General features: G+C 51.9%; 6 protein-coding genes across 6 annotated transcripts; 3 read left to right on the plus strand and 3 right to left on the minus strand.

The window, feature by feature from the left end:
- Positions 1-80: 80 nt before the first annotated feature.
- On the minus strand, positions 81-2,528 carry QC761_121940 (uncharacterized protein; the record flags this gene model as incomplete). Its single annotated transcript, XM_062875459.1, has 3 exons — positions 81-457; positions 515-610; positions 2,039-2,528. The coding sequence occupies 3 exons, from the start codon at positions 2,526-2,528 to the stop codon at positions 81-83; spliced, it is 963 nt and encodes a 320-aa protein (XP_062736005.1).
- A 738-nt stretch (positions 2,529-3,266) lies between these two features.
- On the minus strand, positions 3,267-5,136 carry RCO1_1 (transcriptional regulatory protein rco1). Its single transcript, XM_062875460.1, has 3 exons — positions 4,762-5,136; positions 4,072-4,710; positions 3,267-4,010 (listed from the first exon to the last, which is right to left on the minus strand). The coding sequence occupies exons 1-3, from the start codon at positions 5,083-5,085 to the stop codon at positions 3,360-3,362; spliced, it is 1,614 nt and encodes a 537-aa protein (XP_062736006.1). The 5' UTR covers positions 5,086-5,136; the 3' UTR covers positions 3,267-3,359.
- Positions 5,137-5,201: 65 nt separating this feature from the next.
- QC761_121960 (uncharacterized protein) lies at positions 5,202-7,113 on the plus strand. Its single transcript, XM_062875461.1, has 3 exons — positions 5,202-5,460; positions 5,514-6,033; positions 6,098-7,113. The coding sequence occupies exons 1-3, from the start codon at positions 5,346-5,348 to the stop codon at positions 7,071-7,073; spliced, it is 1,611 nt and encodes a 536-aa protein (XP_062736007.1). The 5' UTR covers positions 5,202-5,345; the 3' UTR covers positions 7,074-7,113.
- Positions 7,114-8,700: 1,587 nt separating this feature from the next.
- Positions 8,701-10,063, plus strand: QC761_608330 (uncharacterized protein). Its single transcript, XM_062881251.1, has 2 exons — positions 8,701-8,947; positions 9,010-10,063. The coding sequence occupies exon 2, from the start codon at positions 9,020-9,022 to the stop codon at positions 9,848-9,850; it is 831 nt and encodes a 276-aa protein (XP_062736008.1). The 5' UTR covers positions 8,701-8,947; positions 9,010-9,019; the 3' UTR covers positions 9,851-10,063.
- A 5,016-nt stretch (positions 10,064-15,079) lies between these two features.
- Positions 15,080-19,149, plus strand: AOX1 (Alternative oxidase, mitochondrial precursor). Its single transcript, XM_062875462.1, has 9 exons — positions 15,080-15,952; positions 16,176-16,401; positions 16,464-16,757; positions 16,819-16,977; positions 17,030-17,288; positions 17,347-17,593; positions 17,662-17,774; positions 17,837-17,971; positions 18,026-19,149. The coding sequence occupies exons 1-9, from the start codon at positions 15,879-15,881 to the stop codon at positions 18,529-18,531; spliced, it is 2,013 nt and encodes a 670-aa protein (XP_062736009.1). The 5' UTR covers positions 15,080-15,878; the 3' UTR covers positions 18,532-19,149.
- Positions 19,150-19,962: 813 nt separating this feature from the next.
- On the minus strand, positions 19,963-22,798 carry HAC1 (transcription factor that binds to CRE motif). The gene is made up of 2 exons (XM_062875463.1): positions 21,531-22,798; positions 19,963-21,454 (listed from the first exon to the last, which is right to left on the minus strand). The coding sequence occupies exons 1-2, from the start codon at positions 21,869-21,871 to the stop codon at positions 20,122-20,124; spliced, it is 1,674 nt and encodes a 557-aa protein (XP_062736010.1). The 5' UTR covers positions 21,872-22,798; the 3' UTR covers positions 19,963-20,121.
- Positions 22,799-24,131: the final 1,333 nt, after the last annotated feature.

The raw sequence follows: 24,131 nt of genomic DNA on the forward strand, positions 1-24,131 counted from the left end.
GCCTTTTATGAGGTAAAGAGGTGCATCTTCTTTTCACAGAGTATTCTGTTAGTTAGATAGGCAGCCAGTGCTGTAGGGCTTCACCTCTCATGAAAGAAAGTTCCAGCATCATCAAACCCAGCCCCAAACATATCAAGTCCAACCCCCATCGTCAGCTCCGAGCTGAAAAGGTCCGAATCCATCAGCTGCGCCACCCAGGCACCCGATGGCGAAATGTTTACCAAGTCAGAAGTCCCAGATTGCCCCGTGCTATCAACCGCTTTCAGCATTTGGGAAAGCGCATCTCGGCAACGAGTGATAGTCTCATTTCCTCCGTCTAAGCCGTGCAATATCTCGAGTGCGGTATCCATCATCTTTCTCAACTCTGTAGTGGATATTGCTGAGAGTATGGTGCTGTTCGGTAATGGCATCCTCTTAATGGAGATAACACCCAAGAGAGCCAAAGAGGCGTTGAAGGCTGAAAGGCACGTCAGTATAACGCCAAAGGTAGAAGCAATGGACCGGCCAGACATACTGTAGTAGCAAGAGAACCACCAGGCCCCGAGAAGATTCTGATTCGTGGTTTCGGATGCCTTGAGGAGCTCTTTGCTGATGTGGAGCACATCTCCTGCTGTCTTGACCAGATCAGAAAGAATTGTTGCTCCACAGCTGTGAAGCCACCGGGAAGTGTGCTCGTGTGAAGATGACTCCGAACCTGTTGTATCAAGGAACAGGTTGATGACGGGTCTCATCGCTAGTATACGTATCCCGAGGTAACGGAGAGAGAGAAGAACCCTGAGACGCGTGCTCTCCAACATCAGTGGAGCAACAGCGTCGATTGTATCGTGACAGGTCATGATCTTGAGGTTGGAAGGGAGCGTATCCTGCCATTGAGCCAATCCAAAGCAAACTTTTGTCGTTTGCTCAAGAATTTGGCTTGGTTCTGGATTCGGGTTTGAGCCAAGATTATTGTCGTAAAGGCGCTCAAGGATGTCACCCATCAGATGTGTTACTGACCTGGCTCTAATGTTAACAGACAAGTACTAAAGCTCAAGGAAGGAAAGGTCTCTCGCATTAAAGAGTCAATATATGCTATGCTTGATCTTGTCACACTGCTGGAGACGTTGCTGAACGCAATTCGGGCTCCCGGTTTGGGATTGACATGTGCCAGTGGTATGAGCGGCGGCCGGCCATATGTAACGCTCAGCCAACTGCCACGATGTTAGCTCACTGAGAAAAAAGACTTACATTGCCTGAGTCACGTACCGGTCATTCATGACACACCAATACCATTGCCTTCTTCGAATCTCAGCGTCCAACGGAGAAAGACTGTGACATCCCGTGACGTGGAGTCCCAGTTGATACGAGCCCTTGACGGACAGGCTGTGGAATGTCCATGCAAGAGAGGAGTAACTGGTGCCTTCGAGATAGATCACCATCAACAGAAACAATTGGACTACGCAAAACGTGTGTAAGTAGGCTCTCCGCGTTGAAGATATGGGCGAAAGAAACCGTACCTAATTCCAGAGAGGGATTACCCAGCATGTATGGTTTTACCAACTCTAGTGCTCGCTGAAAGCACATGTCTGACAGTGCAGCTCGGTCTTGGGGTGGTGATCTGACACCGACCACATTGGAAGCTAGTGCGAAAACCATGTTGATAATCCCAAGCCAGGGTTTTGACAGCTTTTCTGGGCTCTCTGACTTGGCAATGAACCACATCGAGCGAAATCTGTCTTCGTGAATACACGGCAGCATTAGATTGACGGTATTGAAGTAGAGATGTAGGAGCTGCTCAGACTGTTCCAGAGCTGGAAGGACATAGACATCCACAGCCCTCTTCTGCAAAGTCTTATTTCCTCTCATGATCGGCCGACTTGATACAAATGTGCCTGAACGGGTTCGCCTAGCTTGGTGGCCCGAGGAACTGTCCCGAAAGCTGGTGGCCCCTCCTAGCGCACGCATGATGAAGCGGAGAAACGCAACATTTGAAGACGGTCCTGGTAGGAAATGCTCAGTCGCCATGGCCGAGAACAGGACCTTTTATGGTTATTCTTACCAATGTACTCCTGTTCCGCTGAATCTTGCCGAAGTGACACAGCCCCCATTCCGTCCACAACGTCACCCTCATCTTCGATAAGACTCGTCCCCGGTGTGCTCGCATCGCATTGAAGACTTCGATCGTCCAGCCTACTCGCGGAGGGTGATGTCGCCTGCAATGTTTCGTTCTGTCTGCCCTTCTCCTGCAGTGCAGCAAGCTGTTGCTCCAATACACGGAGCCTCTCTTCTAGCTGGCTGACATCTTTGTCCTGAGCGGGCTTGTAAGAAGGGTCGTCGTACTCGCAGACCAACCCCACATCACTACAGGTGGAGCAAGGAAGGAGACCGTCGCATCTAGACTTGCGAGTTCTGCATGTCTTGCAGGCAACTGAGATTCTGGTGCGTTTTCGTGTTTTGGGCTGGGCTGACTGTTCTGCTTCATCCGTGACATTGAGATTACTGACTGGGGTAGTGAACCACGGAGGCTGCGTGAGGCCATTGTTGGCCATGATGCTGTGGGCGACGAGGTGAGGAAAGGTTCTTGATCCAATCAGAAGGACAGGATCAAACTGAGTAATGAGAGAGAGGAGATGCAAACAAGCTTTCCCCGTGGGGTTTGATGTTGCGGGGTACTTTGACTGCAAGCTCCATCGGCTCAACAGAAGGCATCCCTGCTCCACTGGCTTTCTCTCCAACCATGATCTCAAGTCGTTGTTTCTCTAACAGACCTATCTAAGATAACTTCGAAAGATCAATGGCCCAACTCGAGCAAGCCCATGCTCTAGACATGCGTCGATGTGGCAGTCTTGCTGCCTTCTGGATCTCGGGGTCAGGGGTAAAGGTGGGGCATTCAGGGGTAATGTTTTCCGAGCCACACTGCACCTCCATCCAGCCCAGCACATCTCAGACAGAGTAGCTGGTACAAATGAGCATATAACATAGTTCAGAATGCTTTTTAATATGTTTCAAGGCCTCTTATTGAGATCTGATGGCTTCTCAAGGCATCCTGACTATCTTTCAGGGCCTAGTGACTGCTTTTACGCCCTGGTGGTTGCTTTTTACAGCCTCTTAACTGCTTTTTCAAGACTTGCTGATTATATTATGAGGCCTGATAGTTTATTACTTGAGGCCTGTTGACTATACTTTGGTGCCTGTTAAATATCTTTTACCTTATCCGCGGCATAGTAGCATTATCTTGAATCTCATGCAGATATGGAAGCAGTTATGTCTTAACTTATTTTTGAGTATCAATCTTTGTATCCAGAACATTCTATAGAGGATTCGCGAATCTCTTTTACTATCTAGGCACTTTATAGGCTAAAAAGCATCATGTTTCCACATCATGGTTTATCATCGTCTACCCAGTTCCCATGCAACCCTTGCCTCAACCGCACGGGCAACAAGATGACAGCTTGCGCTTTGGTAAAGTTCTTCGTGTCAAGCAAGTGTAGCTCACTCGACATCGTGGCGTAGTTGTTTACAAGAGCAAGCAAATACCCATCTCCTTCCTCACCAGACCCTCGACGGGGAATGAATACTGGCTCCTGAACCATGTGTGTTCGTCCAGGGAAATACACTTCCACCTTACGAGTTTGGAGGTCAAGATGTCCCAGTGAGTTATACAGAGGGTATCCCCCGCCGAGCTGGTGGGCAATCCCTGGGAAGTCGGTCCCCAACGCCGGATTCAACATGTCGTAGAAGCAGTGCCTGTATGGTTGAGTGGCAAATCGGTCGTCGATTCGGTAAAACTCCGAGTTGTCCTCTTGAAGCACCTCCGGGTCGGCAAGATGGAGGTTTGAAGACTTTGGATCAATCACAAAACGCTTCAACTGGGAGACAATTGAACTTGGCTCCGGGGCATTCCCCTGGGCATCCGGCCACCAAAAGAAGACGTTCTTGTCACTGAGCGCAATGTCCATGACGATATTGCCCGATGAGTCCTCGAAGGCGTTGCTAACGTGGCCGGGGAATGAGTTGCGGTATTGAAACCACTGACATGGATATTAGCGACGTCCCAAAACTTTGGAGAAGAAGTTTGCCAAAGTCGCTCACCTTAACATCTTCCGGCTTCGCGCCTGTTCGAGGCAAAACCCCGACATAAAACGGTGTCTCGGGGCTCCACTGCCAGTGCTCGCCACCCTGCTTCAGCCTCTCGAGATCACAAACCTGCGGCATGATGGGGAAGAGCACAAAGTTTTCAGTCACAGCAAAGTCGTGAATCATTCCCACAACTGGCGCAACGAGCCACACCACCTCGAGGAACTTGCCATCAGGAGCTACTCGGTAATAGCACACATCAGGCGTCCCATCTCCTTTGGCCTCATACCCAAAGCAAATCATCTCGCCCGTCTTGGGGTCGAACTTGGGATGGGCTGTGAACGTCAAACTGGGAAGCTGCCCATCAAAAGTGTGCAGGCCCAAGGTCTCGAGGGTTTCTGGGTCCAATGCGTACGGCGGGGCGTCTTCCTTGAGGGCGAGCAGCTTGCCGTTGAAGTGGATGATGTTGGTGTTGGCTGTGGTGCGGACTTTGAACTCGACCGCATCGGTGTACTTGTTGCGGTACTTTCCCAACAGGGCCCGCTTGGCCTCGCGTTCTCGTTTCAGCTTCTCAGTCTGGACATATTTTTGCTTGAAAGAGACTTTGCCGTCTTTGATCCGGAAAGCGCTGATGGAGCCATCCCCGTTGAACCACTATGGCGGATGATGAGCTTCTTGACCTCGGGCAAAATATGGAGCACTTACTGGGTCATCTTGGATGAAAGGAGGCAGCTGGGGATCTGGCATGACACGGTAAAACGTACCGTCAATGTCATCTGGAATTGCCCCATGAACCTCCAGGTGTGAAACCTCGCCTTCAAGGCGGCATGGCTTCATAAACCCAGAGAACTGAGGGCGATCGGGAAAGTGAGTTGGTGCTTGTGCTGCCATGACTACGGTTGTCTGAGGCGAGGTGGAAGAGGTCATCGTAGGAGATCTAAATACTCTCCCATCTTGGACGTTACCCCGATCCGGGGAGACACGAAGGCTTGCTCCCCGTTCCCCGGTTCTTCCCCGGATTTTATGCATTCGGATATGTCGGGGGGGTGCTAGCAGATCTTGGCAACCTGGAGAAAGTGGGTTTCCCTGGAATCTGGGGCTCAAAATGGGTGGAGCTTGCCCGGGTGTTCCCCGATCAAACACACCTCAGACCAACAAAACTGTGCTGTGGTTATGCAGACAAGCCAAATATCAAGTACAAAAGAAATGGTCGGGATACCGCGGAAATTTTCGCTCATCATGTCGTTCCGGAATCTATCTGTCTTACTCATTTCCCCTCCACCGCCGTCATGCCGCCAACAATTTCTTTGACGCCTGCCACGCTGAAAGCCTTTTTCGATGACGTTGCCCTTCTTATCGGTGAGGACAATGTCTCACGAGATCACTCAAGTGGTGCCTTGACAGGTGTGGCAACTTCCCTAGCGAGACGACATCTTCCATACTGACAAGAAGAACAGGAGCTCTGGGGCAAACAACATACGGCGATGCATTCTCAAAAGCCGACACAAATCTTCCAGCGGGTGCTGTGCGACCCGAAACCGTCCAGGAAGTTCAGGAAATTGTCAAGCTCGCCAACAAGCACCAGGTCTATCTTTGGACAGTATCAAGAGGCAAGAACCTTGGCTACGGTGGTACTGGACCCGTCGTCAAAGGGACCGTGGTGCTGGACCTGCATCGCATGACCCAGATTATCGAAATCAATGAGGAGTATGGCTATGCCATCGCGGAGCCTGGAGTATCATTTTTCGACCTCTATGAAGAGATCCAGAGGAGGGGACTGAAGCTTTGGCCTTCGGTTCCTGCAATCGGCTGGGGCTCCGTCGTGGGCAACACCCTCGACCGAGGATTTGGCTACACGCCTAATGGTGAGCATTCACAGTCTCAGTGCGGCATGGAGGTTGTGTTGCCAGATGGGACTCTCCTTCGCACTGGCTCTGGAGCGATGTCCGATAACGCCACGTGGGCGCTGTACAAAGGGTAAGTCTATACATTGCCTCGCTGTCCTCTTCGCCATCAACGATACTGACACGACTCCTCACAGCGGCTTCGGCCCCAGTCTGGACGGCTTGTTCTATCAGTCAAACCTCGGAATTGTCACCAAGATCGGAATCCACATCACCCCTGCCCCCGAAGCCTACGCCACTGTCGAAGTCGATGTACCGCTCGAGTCAGACCTCATCCCCTTGGTCGGCACCCTCTCTGATCTCATGCGCCGCTCCATCATTCTCAACAGTCCCTCCATAGCCAACATCTTCCGCATCGCCCTCACCTCTGAGAAGCCCGAAGTCCTCAGTCAGATTGGTCCCTACATGAAGGCAGACTCGTGCGTGCCCTACGACCTCCTCGAGAGGATTCGGGTTGAGGAGAGGTGGGGTTTCTGGCGGGCGTATTTCTCGCTCTACGGCTCAGTGGAAATGCTTTCCGCGCTCAAAGCAACAGTAGAGCGTGCCTTCAGACAAGCTGTGCCCGGTGTGCAGTTCAAATATCGCGAATGGGCCGGATTGCCTGGTGCGGCCATCTCGGCCGCGGAGGATATCAAGACCGAGGTGGTTCCTCACAGCGGTATCCCAACCGTGGAACCTTTGGGGATTGTTGACTCGAGAGGTGAACGGGGCGGTGGGCATATCTGTTTCAGCCCGGTGATACCGCCTTCGGGCAGGGAGCTGTACGATTGGTACCTCGCAGCCAAGAAGAGGACCGCGGACGCCAAGTTTGACTTCTTCGCCGACTTTCATGTCTACCCTCGATATGTCATTGCTATTGATCTGGTAATTTACACGATGGGTGAGGAGCAGAGGCTGCATGAGCTGTACAAACAGTTGCTGCACGACGCGGGAGAGCGGAGGTTCATGGAGTATAGAACTCACGTGGGGTATATGGACACAGTCGCCTCGAAGCTCGATTTCAATGACTTCGCTTTTGGGAAGTTTGTCCAGACACTCAAGGATACGTTTGATCCAAACGGAGTACTTTCGCCGGGAAAGTCAGGAATCTGGGTGACGGGACAGAATATGTAGATGTCTTGTGAACTATATCAAATACCTATATAGTCACACCCGACAATATCTTTGGGCTCAGTCCGTATCGGTCTCGGAAGGTGAGCAAAGGTATGACGAACCCCTATCCAGAACCTCTGAAAGGGATACCGGTTGAAGGCACTTCTGAACAATCCGGTTCGATACAGCTAAACATTGTACAACAAATAGCTTGTCTCGATCACAACAGTCTAGATACCAACGATTGTGACTTCCAACTATTGCATACTGCGGAACTGTCTATCTACGCCGGCCAGTTTCTCCGTATATATAGACCTCAGGGCCCTGAGGTGCTCGCTCTGCTATGGCCCCGATCACTCCTAGCACATTGCATCCTGTAGAGTGCTCGTCGTGCTATGCCTTCGATCATCCCGAGCATCTTGCATGCTGCAGAGTGCTCGTGCTTCTTGGCGCTATAGCACTTCTGGCCCGCCCTGATTGGCTGCCTCCTGACTTTCCTAATGATTGGCTGGGGACGTCCTGCGCCCCTCATACTGCGCGACCTCCCGTTGGGTTAACTGTGACAATTTATTAGCTTCTCTTTATATACATTTAAGTAATTCTTAATTACCGATTAAATAAGGATATAGTCGATATATAAATAACATTTTTATATAGCAAAAGTTGATATATACAATTATAAGGAAGGTATAATAGTATGTAATAGATGCTTAGTAAAGTGAAGAAGGTTTGCGAGAAATGGTTGGGAAGGGGGAATGTAATAACTTTAGTAAATACATTAATACTTACTTTAGTCTTTAAGGACCGAGGTGAGTGAGAGGAGGCTGAGAAGCTGTTTGTGCAGGTAATGGAGACTCGCAGGACTAAGCTTGGGGCCGATCACCTAGCTACGCTGACGAGCATGGGCAACCTAGCGTCGATACTTTGGAACCGGGGCCGGTGGGAGGAAGCCGAGAAGCTGTTTGTGCACGTGATGGAGACGAGCTTTCGCGAGGGAATACGTTCCAAACACGGTCAGAGATCCGGCTTTCAAGTTGTTCCAAGCTCTAGATGCTGGCTCCCGCGTAGCAAACGGTGCTAGGCACTTTTCATCCACGCTGCGGGAAATTGAGAACTTGACATCATTGACATCGCAGTTCACTTCTACTGACTTCAGTTCTTGAAGAAAGTTCTGTCGGTTTGTCGCCATCATGGCCGATACCTCTGATCCCCGCGAAATATTTGAGCCCTCCAAGTACCCAGAGCTCGCAGCCGATGCCCCGATTCGTATCAAACGAGGCGCAGAGAGTCTGTAGATCAGGGCCGAGGAAGAGCAGCAAACGGAGAGCGTTGGTCAAGATGGGTATCATTGGATCGCAATTGCTGGTTGGTTGAATCACTGCCACGTGCTAAGGTCCAGAAAAGGTTCCCGAAGGCAGGGTATATTCAAGGTTCACCAATGGTGTCATTGTCGAGGGATACTGCCCTTTCGCCGAGGGGGCAGACGGGTTGGCTTACGGGCCGTCGCAGGCAAACTTGAGCTAAACAGCTGATACCTAATTGGAATCGGCCGGGCTTCAGCAAGCCCCTTTATGATCTCTCCCACTTCTTGCCGACCGCCGCGGGTGCCTGCGTACCGATGACGCTCCCTGCCACTGGCTGCCCCAGAGCAGTGACAAACGGACATGAGACACACCGGTGCTGCAAGACGCATTCCATGGGTCAGAGGATTAGGACTCCGCGTCTTGAATCGAGGGGGATCCCGTTCATGAATATCCCGGCCGGCCTCTATGGTAACGGGCTTATAACTGGTGTAATGCCCTTCACTAGGGATCTCCGACACATCTGTCTTCGTGTTTTATTCAGTCAAGACTTATTTTCGCTTAACAACAACCATACGGGAGCATTCATCACACGTATGTCAGCCTTATCCACCCATCAGAATAATAACCCGTTACTAACATCTATATCTCTTGAGGCCGGGAAACATGTCGACTTCTACTACTACTCAGAATCCGAACATCGGGGCAAACCTACCGATACCCACGGAGAACAAGGGTACAAACAACCCAGATTCTGGCGACCTCATTGACACTGCTACGGCTATGTCCGCCCTCGTGGATATCCTTGATGGTCAGCCCAACACGCCTCCCTCGCTGTATATCGACCTCGAGGGAGTTTACCTTTCTAGACATGGCACTATATCCATTCTTCAAATTTACGTTCTGCCTCGTCGCAAGGCCTACCTCATCGACGTCCACATCCTCGGTGAAAAGGCGTTCTCCACCCACAGTTCAACCACGGGCCGTACCTTCAAGGACATTTTGGAGTCAGAGACGATCCCTAAGGTCTTCTTCGACGTCCGTAACGACTCGGATGCGCTATTTAGCCACTTCCAGATCCGTCTCGCAGGCGTCCAGGACCTGCAGCTGATGGAGCTCGCTACGCGCACGTATTCGCGGAGGGTCGTCTGCGGGCTGGCCCGCTGCATTGAGCGCGATGCCGCTCTGAGCACGTCGGCGCGGAGTTCCTGGATGGCCACCAAGGAGCGAGGCACCAGACTTTTTGCGCCCGAGCGTGGGGGCAGTTACCAGGTGTTCAATGAGCGGCCTCTCAATGAGGAAATCAGACGCTACTGTGTTCAGGACGTCCATCTCCTCCCCCGGCTGTGGGCGCACTATCACGGTAAGCTCACGAAGGATTGGAAAAGAAGGGTGCTTGAGGCGTCGCGGGACAGAGTGGCGCTGTCTCAGACGCCCGGGTTCAATGGTAAAGGACAGCATATGGCACTGGCACCGGCTGGTTGGTCTTGGATGTAATCTATTCTGCGGCGCGGACGCGAAGACGGCACAAGTCGCGGTCAGGCACTGTCAGTGGGACTTGAACGAGCAGCGGGGCGGGCTGTTCCTGTGGCATGGTCGCCAGCAGGTCCCTTAGGTTTCTGGGCCACTGGGTAGTTTTAGCTTTTTGGAGGTCAAATGAGTTACAAAAGCAAGCCACTCAATATTTGACGGGTAACGTCGCTCTAGCTTAGCTCTCAAGGAACTTCAAGGTGCCTTTAGGCACGATGCATGGCATGACATGTTGCCTAACTCAAAACGTAGAAGCTGTTTCTGGCTCCAGCAAAGGCACTGCCTACACAGGCAAAATGATAAAAGCTGTTTCTGGATTTATCAGAGCTGTGGTTTCCCGGGCGGCGGAGGGCTTTCCCGACGTCAATATGTGGCAGAAACGAAAGTGTTGATATCACTTCATTATCCAGTCCCATCGTCATGAACGAGACCGGTGCAGACTTGGACACCGCTGTCGACAGTTTGGTCAATACATTGCGCACCATTGGGGACAGCATAGACCGAGCAGGCAACAGTTTGATAGCTCTTACGGAGATGGAGCATAGTGCTCAAGGGAGAGAGAACATGGAGCGGTATTTCAGGTGCTTCCAGACCTGCGCAACAGGTAACTATTGGTGGCCGTAAATTAATCTGTCAAAGCATCTACTTGTGAGAAACACACCTACCCGCTTCGCTAGACGTCGTTGCCGCCGTTACGGCGTCGAGCAGTACCTACAGGTTGACGGATCCCTTGCTGTTCCTTTTTAAATCAGTTCTGCTCCACCATAGGCTCTATCATTCACATAGATGGCTATTTTCCCGCTTCATCAGCATGGTGTTTTGGCCTCGATTGTCAGCATTGGGGTGCTATGTTATTTGTCTCCCAAAGGATATACAACAAAGATGGAACAATTGTCTCTTGTAGTGGCATATATACACCATGGATCATCTCCCTGGACCAGCATCCTTGCCGCCGAGCTAATTCTGGCTCGCGAATGCCCCACTCGACGGGCATGCGCAGGATGTCTTTACCCCTGAGCTTGCAACCAGCGCAGCGTCTGGCTGTGGGAAGGCTGACTGCCATCCTCAGTTTCTCAATCCTTTAATATAGCGCTTTTTGGCCTACGCCGGGTCGCCATTATCAAAAAGCATCCACTCCCCTCGCTGTGCTCTCTTCCTAGTTCTCCATTCGTACGTCGACCTCCCCGTCCCTCGGCTGCCATCAGCTAAGCTTTGCTCTCGAGCACCAGCGACTTGACCTTTCCTGTTATCTTCTTTTCTTCGGTCCTGCCCTGTCCTACTACCTGCCCTCTTACGGCTGCGACGAACTGGGAAATTGGCAGCCATGCTCATCAGAGGAGAGAAGTGGGCTTGCGAGGCGTGTGCGAGGGGCCATCGGGTCACCAAGTGAGGCCATTGTGGCGAGTGATTTCTGCCCTCGTTGCAATTCCTTAGGGTCCTCTTTGGATGCCCTCCCAGACAGTAGGTTCAAAGGTCCGCGCTCCGGCCGGAAAGTGGCAACTGCCATGTAACTTCCTCTGCCCTGCTTTCGCTTATCCTCGCCTGCCTTTGCTTTCCTTGTCCGCTTTTGCTTTCCTCGTACGCTTTCGCCTCCGTGGAGAGTCGGCGCGGTGAAGATCAACACTCTGCAGTAAAACCGGCGGCCAGCAACCCCCCCCCAGCATCCTTGACAGAGGAAACCTGCTACATAGTTTCCTCGGGTCTGTCATCGGCCCATTCCTTTTTAGTGCACAAGATCGAGCCCAGAGAGAAATCATTAGGTCGAGGCTCCACCTCCTGCATTTCCCCAAGATTGTGTTGGTCCAACGGTGTTCTCTCGACATGCAAGCCGCGTATAAGAAGACCTGGACAATATAATCTGGATGCTGAAGTTGCGGTCCATAGTCAGCCATTGGCCATTATGATGTTCGTTTTGAGAGAAACCTACGCGTGATCTTTAGGAACAAAAGCTTTACGCTATAGTATAGTTTTGCATTGCCTTGAGTAAAAGTGTAAGATACTCCTGGCAATGTCTTGCAGCAGATTGAAGTCGCACATCACTAGGCTGCAGGTCCGTATCAGGTTTTGCATCTACCCTCTCGCCGCCAGGCTCCAAGAATAACGACAGAGGCGGCTGCTCCTACCGCCACGGCTATGTCACCTTCTGATTGCTTAAATATCACGCAGAAGAGTCAGACCATCGTTGCGCTACGCCAATGGCGTCCACTTCTTCCAGCAGGAGACAACAGGACGGGAGTTCCACGAGGAGAGCGCCCAGGGAGCAACTCCTTGGAGTGGCCGGAGATGCTGGCCGACCTTAGCCCCATGCTCTAGCTCCCGTACAAATCTCGCCGTTATTGCTGGCTGACGAAGGTATAGCCGTAGGCAAGCAATGGAACTTGGAACAGAACCCCACGCGTACCCTGCGGTCAAGGGGCGAAGGGTAAACCCTCCGGAGTAAGGACTGGGCCATGTCGAGGATCTGCTTCTTCGCTTCAGGGGGTTCAAATGCGGAGGCGGAGATGCACACTTCGACGCCTCTTGTAATCTCATCCAGGTGTAGGGTGGCTGCCGAAATTCCTTGCAGGGCCGGAATCACAAACGGGAAAGGGCCCGCCCTCTCTCGATAAACGACACTCACACTCTATACGGCAGCGATCATATCCATCCCTCGGGACAACACAAAACACCTATGGCCTCCATCCCTTCGCCCCCCGAAAATCAGCGACTTCAAGGCTTGAGTGGTAAGGAGATTTATTCAACGAATCTCTATAGGGCTAGGGACGGATTGCGACCTTCCGGCACGATGGCCCATGGAAAGCAGGGTGGTGACGAGGGACCTGTCTACCCCGTGAGCTCAGCTACCTAAGGTGTGTTTCGGCACAACGGTGTTGGGCCGCCCGAAGGCTAACCCCATTTTGGTTCGGTAGTAGTATACAGGCTTCATCAAGATCGCGGTCGTCAACGACATGCTTGGGGAGATGGATGTTAGCGGAAGGTGAGGCGTGGTGGGTGCACTCGTGAAGGATGGATGGGCACTGACGGGAGTAGGAGGGTTTGTATGTAGGAGCCGGGCGGCCGGACTTATCTGTCGAGCTCCGGCGTGCCGAACACCATCTGAAGTACGCATGAATATCTACTCTATTCCAGCAAAATAAAATCCACAATGCTCTGGCTTAACCAGCCTTAGGATTACGAAATCTGGCTCTCAGCTTCTCTAAGACTTTCGCGCAGCTTTTTCGCCTCGGTGTGACGAACCCCTGTGCAGAACCTCTGAAAGGGATACTCGTTTGAAGGCAACTTCTGACAATTGGTTCGGTGCAGCTAAACAGTGCACAACAAGATGTTTCAATGTAAATACTAGATACCGTGAATACAAGCTGTGAATTTGCATACTGTGGAACTATCTACGAGCTATCTAGTTCCTCCGTATATATAGACCTTTTCCTAGCCGTACTCACTCTACTCAGTTCCCACTCACTGACCCAAGCTTCTTCCAAGCCCACATCCTTTTCCTCGCTCAGGCTGGTGGCTGCTTGGCTACGGGACCAATTTCTCTCCTTCTTTTCTCGAGATTAGTTCGCGCCGTGATGTGAATTTTCGCTTGCGGTTCTTCTATCCACTGTTTGTGTCCGTTCGGAGCATAAGCTGGTTCTGTACGCTTATCATGTGTAGTTTGGGGCCAGTTGAAGGATTCAATGAGAAGCAGACAGGGCTAAATTTAAGAGGGTGGTCTCAGCTGTGTAATAAGAGGCCTTCTGCTTTGAGCATGACCTGCGAGACTATTGATTTTGGAGACACACTCCATGGTAGTGTCAAAAGCTAGCTGTCTTGACGAAGATTTCTCGGTTTTAAGTAGTGTGTGGATGAATCGGAAGGTCTGATTCGTCAATGGGTTTTGGTTGACATTTGCGGGCACCATCTCGTGTGGATTGGTGGAAAGAGAGAGAGGAGTGTGAGGGGAAGCTGCAGTCAATACCAGACTTGGACAGCCAGTGACTGCTGTGTAGGTGTCTGGAAAAGTTGGACGAGGTTGTCCATCATTTGCCGGTTCTCGGGTTCAAGACCATGTGAGGGTAAATGATGATGATTTCGGCAGGCCAAGCCGTTTATCTACCCCTCCTTCATGCACAGCATGGGCGGTGTCCAGTGGCTTTGCATCCTGTCGAAGTGCCAGGTGACAAAGCTATCATCATCGATACGAACGCCTGGACTGTTCCTCCAATCCAGCAGAGCTCTTTGCTGGCTACCTGTGCTTGACTCTGTGGATATAAGACGGACTGTAGTCAAACGTTGGCATGTGACCTTCTATTGATGGCTGGGCAACGGTACCTAAGTACGTCTGTAGCATGAGATGTATTAGGTACCTTATTCTTGGATCAACTCGCTGATAATCACGCCTCATTGATGGTTCGTCGAGTTTACCCCGCCCAGATGCTTTCATTGAAGTCCCCCCCGCACGCACCAGACAGCATATCGTCTGCTAGAGTCAAGGTTATTGTAAGAAAATCGATTGGCATACGCTTTTCAAGGCATTACATAGTTATTTGGTTGTCTTTAACCGGTCATTTGACAGTCTCTGAAGGCGCTGGTTTGCCATCTGCGGTGCCCACTTTTCAGTCCCCAGCCTGCATGCTGTGGAACAACGGGGATATTTAGATGCAGCTTCCTAATTGCTTGCCCGCTCCACGTCCCCTTCAAGCTCAGGGCGGTCCTGACGCCACCCCGTTTTCAAGGAACCCCAACCCAGTGTGGAGCAGTGATCTAGTGGCGTTCGGAGCTAAGGATTACGCTAATGTAGGTCAAGTTGGCGCTAAAGTCCGGGGAATGTGGAGAAGGCCAACGTCACCTTGATCAATGTCTTGAACGGTGAACAGACAGGGCCAGGTTTGATGACTGAACCAGCGTCGTGTCCGACTCCAGTCAATTACAAACCGTGTTCAATAGATCGGATAAAGATGACCGGTCAAGAGACGGACGATGCAGGGCTCGTCGGCCATCCCATGACATCTCGAACTGGTAGGAGATCCCGGTGTCCAGTTGTGTGTCCCGACATGTTTCACAGCTTCTGATAACGTCCTGTTATGATTTTTCTGCAGGTGGGATGCCCTTGATGCAGTCAAAACCACCAAATTAAGCGAGTTCTGGTCTCCTGGGTGGCCGACCACAGCTGCTGGTTGAGTGAAAGGCATGCCTACCGTAGTACTAATACACGTTCGGAAACTCTGAGTGCGAGATGGCTGTACAGCCTGTCTTCCAGGCTTTACCACCCGTCCAAGATGGCAACTTGACTATGCAACTTGAAAAGCGCGGGCTCCAATCACATTTCACCGATCGTCTCCAACATGCAGCATCGTCTTGGACTTCAACCCTCTCTCATCCTGCAAAAGCGCCTGAACTCTCGTCATAAACGAAATAATCAAGAGGGAAACATAAAATCAGGGCGTTAAAAGATAGTAACTACGCCTCTTGACCATCTTCAAAGACCTCGAGGAAATAGTTCAGGCGTGCGAAGTATCTTCAAAGACATATGGACTATCTTTAATGCTCTTCAGCTATCTTTTAGCACCCATTGACCTTCTTTCTGTGCGTTTGATCCAAGTATCTCGCCTATCGTCCGATTATCATCGCCACCTGGGTGAGGGGTTCCCAAACTCAAATATGCATCCAAGCAACTTCAGTATCAGCAGGACTCGGCCTGGAGCAAGGATCATGCAGGTCGACGTACCCTCGGTCCTGAGGCATTGACCACTTGTAGTTGCAGGATGGGAAGTTTGGGCGTGCCAGTCAGGTATTGAGGAGAGGGGAAAATGCAATCCCCGGGCGTCTTGATTGCCAAAAGGGGTCATAGAAGGCGGGGGTCGTTCGGCAGGTACCAAAGCACTAGCTCTGCTTCACGGGAACATAAAGAGACGGTGGTTTTCCCTCCAGTTTGTGCTTTTCATGAAGAGTTCGTCAAGCAATCTTCTGGGACTGGGACCAAGATCATCCTCGACTTGATACTGAAAACGCCAACATGTCGCCTCTACCTGAGGAGTTTGACATTATTGTGTGTGGAGGGGGCTCGACGGGATGTGTTGTGGCGGGAAGGCAAGTCCTTTTCTTTCTTGTGATTCTTTTTGCCGTTTTCTTTTATTTTTCGTCTTTATTTCTTCTTTTGATTCTGTCTCTTCTGTGGAACCAAAAGAACATCCTACCCACAGGGTAGGCCGGGTGGTATATGTCTCTACACCATCGATTCGGTTTCTGAGATGCTCCCGCTCCCTTTACTTTTAGTTTACACTGTCTGCCGATAACTAATATTGTTGTCTAGATTGGCGAATCTCGACCACAATCTCAAGGTGTTGCTGATCGAGGCAGGGGAAAACAATCTCAACAATCCCTGGGTGTTCAGGCCAGGAATCTTCCCGCGGAACATGAAGTTGGACTCCAAAACGGCTACTTTCTATGAGTCTAACCCTTCACCATCACTCTCTGGCAGAGGTGCCATCGTTCCAGCAGCAAACATACTTGGAGGTGGCAGCTCTATCAACTTTATGGTAAGATAGTCTATCCAACTCCATGATGGGAGTGCTTCGCTGACGCTGCGTACCTACCTTAGATGTACACGAGAGCATCTGCCTCCGACTATGATGACTTCCAAGCCAAAGGATGGTCAGCCGAGGAACTCCTCCCTTTCATGAAGAAGTTCGAGACCTACCAGCGCGCCTCCCACAATCGTGAGACGCACGGCTTTGAGGGACCAATCAAGGTCTCTTTTGGAAATTACCAGTATCCGATCAAGGACGACTTTCTTCGCGCTGCGGAGTCTCAAGGTATCCCAATTGTTGATGATCTTCAAGACTTGAAGACTGGTCATGGCGCTGAACAGTGGCTCAAGTGGATCAATCGTGATGTAAGTCTGCTGTCAGCGTCGTGGTCCCAACTGTTTATGATTGACATGGGGATCCTTGCAGACCGGCCGTCGAAGTGATGCCGCCCACGCCTACATCCACGCCACCCGTGCCGTCCACTCGAACCTGTACCTTGCTTGCAATACCAAGGTTGACAAGGTCATCATCGAGAACGGGAGGGCTGTGGCAGTTCAGACTGTTCCGACCAAGCCCTTGGGCAACGTGAGTACTTCAAGCGGTCATCGACCAGTTCCGAAGCTAACCCCTCGAGCAGAGCCCAGGCACTCGTATCTTCAAGGCGCGTAAGCAGATCGTGGTGTCAGGCGGAACCATGAGTTCACCCTTGATCCTCCAGCGCTCCGGTATTGGCGACCCTGCCAAGCTCCGCGCCGCCGGCGTCAAGCCGATTGTCGATCTTCCTGGTGTTGGTCTTAATTTCCAAGATCATTACTTGACCTTCAGTCTCTATCGAGCCAAACCCGGAGTGGAGAGTTTTGATGATTTTGCCCGTGGTGATCCTGCTACTCAGAAGCGTACGCTTGTTCCCGAGACGTCGATGCTCAGTGATGGCCTGGCTGACATAGAATCCAGGTGTCTTTGAGGAATGGAACCTCAAGGGAACCGGTCCCTTGGCAACCAATGGCATCGAGGCAGGGGTGAAGATCAGGCCCACGCTTGAGGAATTGAAGGAGTTTGAGTCGTGGCCAACACCGAACTTCAAGGAGGGCTGGGAGTCGTACTTCAAAAACAAACCCGACAAGCCCGTCATGCACTATTCGGTCATCGCTGGCTGGTTTGGCGACCACATGCTGGTGCCTCCTGGGAATTATTTCACAATGTCGGTGACCATTTCACTCTCGGAATCACACAGCCTCATGAGTCCAGTCTAACATGCATACCTTTTAGGTTCCACTTCCTTGAGTATCCCTTCAGTCGTGGAAAGACTCACATCACGTCTCCCGATCCGTACGCCGTTCCAGACTTTGATGCCGGATTCATGAGTGACCCTCGCGATATGGGCAAGTCCGAATCTCCAGCTCCATCTGAAGACGGATGTGCTAACGTGACCGCCATGGAATAGTACCTATGGTCTGGGGCTACATAAAGTCTCGCGAGACCGCCAGACGTATGGATGCCTACGCAGGCGAGTGCCAGAGTATGCATCCCGTCTTTGACTACGACTCGGAAGCTCGCGCTCATGACCTCAACTTGGCCGGTGAGTCCAAAACCTTGAACCATCCCAGGCAAGAAGCTGACACCCGATGACCAGACACAAACGCTTACGCGCTTCCTGGCAACATCACTGCCGGTATCCAACACGGCAGCTGGAGCGTCCCGCTCCCAGAGCCCGAAGACAAGCTCACACCGGAGAACATCAAACGCATCGTCTCCAGCAACCGCAAGGACAAGAGAAGGGAGCTCAAGTATACCAAAAAGGACATCCAAGCCATCGAAGAATGGGTCAAGCGCCACGTGGAGACCACCTGGCACTGCCTGGGCACGTGCTCCATGGCTCCCAGGGAGGGGAACAGCATCGTGAAGCATGGCGTCCTCGATGAACGCCTCAACGTCCACGGTGTCAAGGGCCTCAAAGTAGCAGACCTTTCCATCGCACCAGACAACGTGGGAGCGAATACCTTCACAGTGGCCCTTACAATTGGAGAGAAAGCGGCGGCTCTCGTGGCAGAGGATCTCGGATACTCTGGTGAGGCTCTGGAGATGAAGGTGCCGGATTATCACGCACCGGGCGAGAACCGGCTTGCCAGTCGACTTTGAGCGAGGCTCGTGCGCAGGCCTCTTCAGCAAAGCGTCACAGGCTACAGGACGCAAGCTGGAAAGCAATGGAGCGGAAGGGAGGGAGGGAGGTGGAAGAAGGGGCCCAGACATGAATCTCAAGAAAAGTGGATCCAATCCAGGGGCTTGATAGGGGCAACACAACTCGGACACTGGGGACACTCCTTTGAGTTACGTATTCTTTTGATGGTCTTCGTGGGAAGCTTGGATATGAGTTTCTATTTGTTTTATGGATATCAAACTTACTTGAATCAATACCTGAATGGTTACGGGATGTCTTTAGCACCCCGGCCGTTCTCAGTACCGTAGGGGTCAATGGCAACCACACTCACGTGCGTTTATGGACCTGTCCTTCTCATTAGACACTCGGTAGCCAGGAATACGTGACATGATCAACCACTCAGCGGCATCAAATGGCATTTGATATGCCGAAAAGACCAGAAAACAAGCCCTCAAATGCAACTCCAAGACCTATCAACCATCTTAAGAGGCCTGTTGATATCTTAAAGGGCCTATTAACTATCTCAAGAGGGCTGTTTACTATCTTAAAAAAACCTGTTGCCTATCCTAAAAGGCCTGTTTACTATTTAACGAGGCCTATTGACCATATTCCAATGCACATTGATTACCTAGCTTGCAACACATATTGAGTATCTGGCAATGCATCTAGATTTAATAAGAGCCCAGTCGATTATGTTTCGACACAGAGTCACATCACATCAAATCAATCAATCAACAAATATCAAAAGAATTTTTCCCCGAGCAGGCTCCCCAAGTACTGCCAGGCTTGCTCCTAAATGTTTTTTTTCCTAGGTACTTGAAGATTTATAACAGCTACCCGCCGAACTGGCGATGACTCCAGTACCGAAACAATATCATCACCAGCTGTGAGGAATGAGTGCCTTTACCTCGTGCTCTTTACAGACGAACAGATGCAGTACGTGCGTGTTCAAGATCAGGTTGAGTTCGTCCCTGAGTCAATCCCGCGCAGCCCAAGTCACTTTCATCAAAGTTGCCGGTGATCCAACTAGGTAACATGCGCCACAACTGGCCAGGTCCAGGTCCAGGGTTCGATTAGGAAAGTCGAATTGATAGGCAAAAATAAGATAATAAAGAGAAAAAGAACAGAGGAGAAAAAAGAATTGACAGAGGAGAGGAAATCCCTGGGCTCTGAAAGTTTTCCCATGCGTAAAATCCCAGCAAAACTCGGGGACTTCGTCTTCCTCCAAGCCCTCCCGTGAAAAGGAAATGAAACCTGCATGATGGATTCACGAATCCTAACCTGGATGGATGTCTTCTATCATGCCCTGGCACAATCGCGGCTTTCATTGGGCTTCAAAAGTCGCAGGAATCTACATTCCTCCAACAGATCACGATAAACAAGCACAAGAAATCCCAATGGGACAATAAAAACACGTGAAAGTGAAATTCAATTCATGCTCAATTTGAACGCAGCGTGCTACGCTTCCAGAGCTTCCCAAATCAACGCCAGGTCCCAGCCCTCCACCATAATGTGAGCCTTTTGTTGAACCCCAATGCACCCGACCAAGCCAAAATATTTCATACAAATCGTCACTCAAAGCGATGTCGCTTCCGGTCGCCCTCAAGGGAATCCGGTTTTCTCTTGGATACTACGGTCAAAACATAGTGTCTTGCCTGGTTATTAATTGTTGGTGTCACTGTCTTGGGGACACACGAGTTGCTTCCGAATTTGGGCGAGACTTGTTGGCGGATTTCTAGTCTCCGCTCCTCAACCTTGAGGACCCACAGTAATGTGAGTAGGACCTCCTTCGACGGTAGTGGTACTCCTGTCGGCCATGTAGCTGGCCTACCGCTTTGCTGCTGCTGCTCCTTTCCGTCAGCTGCTGCCGCCGCCGAAGCGTCGCCTGCCTTAACCCGGTCAACTGTGAATCCATCAGAGGACACCAACCGCAAGGCCGCCATCGTCGCATCCATTAAGGGACGCGCCAGACTGGGGCTGCAGGTAAGGATCTTCCGAAGAAGTCTCAGTCTCAGGGAGGAGGGACGAGTCTGCGACCGCGCAGGAGGTAGGTTGCTGCGGCTGCTGCTCGTGGCTGGGGGCGAGGTTGGCGTCGTCGGAGAGGAAGTCATTGAAGTCAAAGTCGAGGTTGTTGACCTGGAACGGGAAGGCTTCGGTGTCGTCACCAGCCAGATGATCGTAGTCAAAAGTGCTGGAACCGGGGGAAGAGAGAAGCCCGCTTTCAAGGACATAGCGATCTGCATCAAAGGCCTCTGACAGAGAGAAATCAGGGCCGAGGTCGAAGTGAGAAGGAATTGGAGCTGTAAGTAGAGAGCCAGCGCTGGGCGCAACTGTTGTTGCGAGTTCTCCAACCACGCCGATGGTGGTGCTTCCGCCGACCGACACTGCAGGTCTTGGCACAACATCTCAGCAGGATGTTGTGTCGCATCGGGGGAAGCGTTCACCACGGGGGCAGAGTCCGCAACAGGCGTTGAGACCGTCGCTGGGAGCTCGTGCTCTTCATCAACCTCGGAAATAGGCGTCAGGGCCGCTGGGTCAACGGTAGTGTTGTTTTGTGTGTTGTGAAGTGTTGAGAGGGAATCTGGCTTGGCCAGAGTGCTGTGCCCATCTTGTGAGCCGAATAATGGTTGTGAGAAGCTGAGTTGCGATGAGAGTCTGAGGGCGTCGAAGGTCTCTGGTGACCCGGCCCCAGCACCGAGCCTGGCGGCGTTGCGGAGTTGTTCGAGAAGAAACTCGTTGGTTTGGGTGGCCTTGGCGAGAGCGGCCTCCAACTCCTGGTTGCGCTTCTCAAGACCCTCCACCTCCAAGCGCTTGCGCTCCCGAGAGGACTGGGCCGCGCGACGGTTGCGTAGGACGCGCTCCACGCGGCGCTGCTCCTTCTCATCTTCAGTCTTGGCACGTTTCCTAAAAGCTGGTGTTAGCTCCATGATTTGTTGTGGGGAAAGACCCCTGATGGGTCCACATGATTGCATCATCGTACCTTGGTGGGAGGTTGGTCTTGGGCTCTGGCAGCACCTGACCCCATGATTTCCTCTTCTTGACCGGCTTCTTCTCTGGCTCTGGGGTGCCGGCAGTCGAGGAAGGGGTCACGGGCGTCGGAGACTGTGTGTTGGCTTGGGTGAGAGCGGCGAGACTGGCCAGCATCGCGACGTCGGATGTCGGGTCCGCCATAACGGAAGGAGCGGGGGATGACTCGGCGCCGAAAAGCGAAGGGTACATCTCGCCAGGGGTCGACAGGAGAGAATCGTTTGGCGAGTTCTCAAACTTGATTGTCGGCGACGGCGTGTGCGTCTGGGTGTGGGCGGTGGACCAGGACTCCATTTTGAATTGCTGGTGGGGATGGGTATCTGGGTATTTGCACCACGAAGGAGGACTTGGAGGTTTGTCGTGTTTGTTTCTGTAAGATTATGTCGCGTCGTATGCTTTGTCAATCGGTGGAGCCGGGTTTGACAAAGAAGCGGGTGGTAACAGAAAGAGTTGACTGTAAGGAGGTGCCGTCCTGAAGCCTCAATACAAATATGTCAAAGAAGGAAATTGCTAAGGATTACGCATTGCGTGTAATGACGAGGCCATCAGAAAGTGGAAGCCTTGTTCGTGACTCAAGGCTGCGGTGGAGCTGGATGGCTGCGTTGCGTGGTCAAAAGGACAGAGTGTCTTTTTTGGAAAAGAGGGTGGTCTGCTGGGGAGACGCTGTCAGACGTTGGGGCCAGGACGTGCTTTTATCTTTTGGCCACGTCGCCTGTAAAAGGGGTTGGGCTGCCTGAGGCACACATGGCCTGTGCGGTGTCATATTGAGGGCCCCACACAACCAGGAGTGACAAGAATTGCGACATCCGCATCCCAAACAGGGAAGAGCCCACAATATTCAGACGGAAGCCTGTCAGGGGCACGTCCGACGTGCATCCACCAGTGGCTCCACCATCGACTTCAGCAACACCGATCAGGGAGGAGCAATGCTCACACAACGCACTGGACCATGCAAGGAGGCGGGGGCGTATTGGCAGCAGCAGCAGCCCTTCTATTCCATCAGCCATTGAGCCTTTTCCATCAGCCCTCGCTCCGTCGAGTCGTGGGTTGACACACGCCCGTTCAAGGGGGGCCGACGGCTGAGCCAACGTCAAATGGAAGGTGGAAACGTTCCTCCCGCACTCCGGCCGCCGTACGTCTATCGCTCCACCAGATAAGCCTCGTGGTGGTGGCAGATAGGTCTCGCCAAACTTAGCACCATCCACTGTGGGTTTAACTTGGACTGATGGGGATAGCGACGCTTCAACGGTCTATTGATCCGAAAGCCCATGCTTGAGGCATTCTTGCTCTCTGCATCAACTGGCGAGTTTCCGTGGTTCAGCCGATGTCTCATGCATTGATGGACAGGCGGGGGTGGCACTGAGAGCAACAACAATGTGTAGAAGACCGCCTGTACGGAGCAGCATGTCATCCGATTGCTATGGCGGAGACTTTTGGAGCAACTACGGAGTTCCCATTCGCCATGATCCATTTTGGTGATAAACAGAATGGAGTCGCTATCTCGCCACTGCCATACGCCGCGGTCAGTCTAGAGATTATTAGCAACACTTATGACTGCGGTGCCACCAGCTGCAACCTGCGCCGTTTGATCGGGAGCAAAATGCACAGAAAAATCGGGTCATTCGGGACGACTGTTGAAAGGTTGAGCCAGCCTCCGTCCCGAATCATATCACACGGTGGTACGCAATTTGGAATGGGAGAGCGACCGCATGGCAAAACCTGGAGAAGTGGATCTCGAACAGGCTGAATGACCCCGGATCCAAACACCAATAAAGCGAGCACCTGCAGCAAAGCCTTGAGAGAAGCATTGCGGAGGAAGCTGCCGAGGAGCTTCTCTTAGATCGGAGTTCATGGCCATTTACCAGGTGCGGTACTTCTAGAAACTGCCCTCATTAATCAATTCCATCCTCTTGGCCTGCTTCTCGTAGTGCAGGAGCTCTTCGGCATTGTACCGGGCCGTCTGGGCGACAGATATGTTAATTGAAGTCTGGATGAGTACTTTCAGTGAGAATATTGAAAGCATCGATGAGTATCTGATGCTTCGATACGCATGGTGTTTAACTCCACCCAGCAATTATCAGGCAGTGATCAAGATGGCACCGGCAACGGAGTCCTCGGCCGTATTCCTGGTTGTGTACGGCAATTGCTTTGTACGGCCTTTTGTACAACCTCAGCCTCCTCCCCAGGGGTAACTCCACTGTTGCTTCTCAATGGTTGGCTGCACTATCATGGCGGGGGTTGTAGGACAACGGCTGACTGCCTGGTGCATTGCTGATGGGTGAGAGGCATAAGCGTTGGTGCTGACGAAGTGCACTGCCATCCACTTGAAGCTGACACGGCCGCATTTCAGTATCCAACAGCCCCCAGAAGGATCACTATTCCTGCGGTCACGGGTATTCGGGGCGCTTGGCTGTGGTTACGACGTCTGCATTCGTGAGGCCGTATAGTTTGTCGTATCTACCTACACAAGCCCAGTCAAGCCCCGCTTCCCACCCAGCATTTTACTCGACGATTATCATGCCGCCCTTTGTCAACAAGATCAGCATGAATAAGC

This window comes from Podospora bellae-mahoneyi, assembly GCF_035222275.1.
Source record: "Podospora bellae-mahoneyi strain CBS 112042 chromosome 1 map unlocalized CBS112042p_1.2, whole genome shotgun sequence".
Taxonomy (NCBI): Eukaryota; Fungi; Ascomycota; class Sordariomycetes; order Sordariales; family Podosporaceae; genus Podospora; species Podospora bellae-mahoneyi.

Coding starts and splice junctions, on each gene's coding strand:
- AOX1 (XM_062875462.1), top strand. CDS start 15,879: ATGTCGCCTCTACCTGAGGAGTTTGACATTATTGTGTGTGGAGGGGGC. Junction 15,953..16,175: donor GGATGTGTTGTGGCGGGAAG/GCAAGTCCTTTT, acceptor ATTGTTGTCTAG/ATTGGCGAATCTCGACCACA. Junction 17,289..17,346: donor TGATCCTGCTACTCAGAAGC/GTACGCTTGTTC, acceptor CATAGAATCCAG/GTGTCTTTGAGGAATGGAAC.
- RCO1_1 (XM_062875460.1), bottom strand. CDS start 5,085: ATGCATAAAATCCGGGGAAGAACCGGGGAACGGGGAGCAAGCCTTCGT. Junction 4,711..4,761: donor CTTTCATCCAAGATGACCCA/GTAAGTGCTCCA, acceptor CATCCGCCATAG/TGGTTCAACGGGGATGGCTC. Junction 4,011..4,071: donor CGAAGCCGGAAGATGTTAAG/GTGAGCGACTTT, acceptor TATCCATGTCAG/TGGTTTCAATACCGCAACTC.
- QC761_608330 (XM_062881251.1), top strand. CDS start 9,020: ATGTCGACTTCTACTACTACTCAGAATCCGAACATCGGGGCAAACCTA.
- QC761_121960 (XM_062875461.1), top strand. CDS start 5,346: ATGCCGCCAACAATTTCTTTGACGCCTGCCACGCTGAAAGCCTTTTTC. Junction 5,461..5,513: donor CTCAAGTGGTGCCTTGACAG/GTGTGGCAACTT, acceptor CAAGAAGAACAG/GAGCTCTGGGGCAAACAACA. Junction 6,034..6,097: donor ACGTGGGCGCTGTACAAAGG/GTAAGTCTATAC, acceptor GACTCCTCACAG/CGGCTTCGGCCCCAGTCTGG.
- HAC1 (XM_062875463.1), bottom strand. CDS start 21,871: ATGGAGTCCTGGTCCACCGCCCACACCCAGACGCACACGCCGTCGCCG. Junction 21,455..21,530: donor AAGACCAACCTCCCACCAAG/GTACGATGATGC, acceptor ACCAGCTTTTAG/GAAACGTGCCAAGACTGAAG.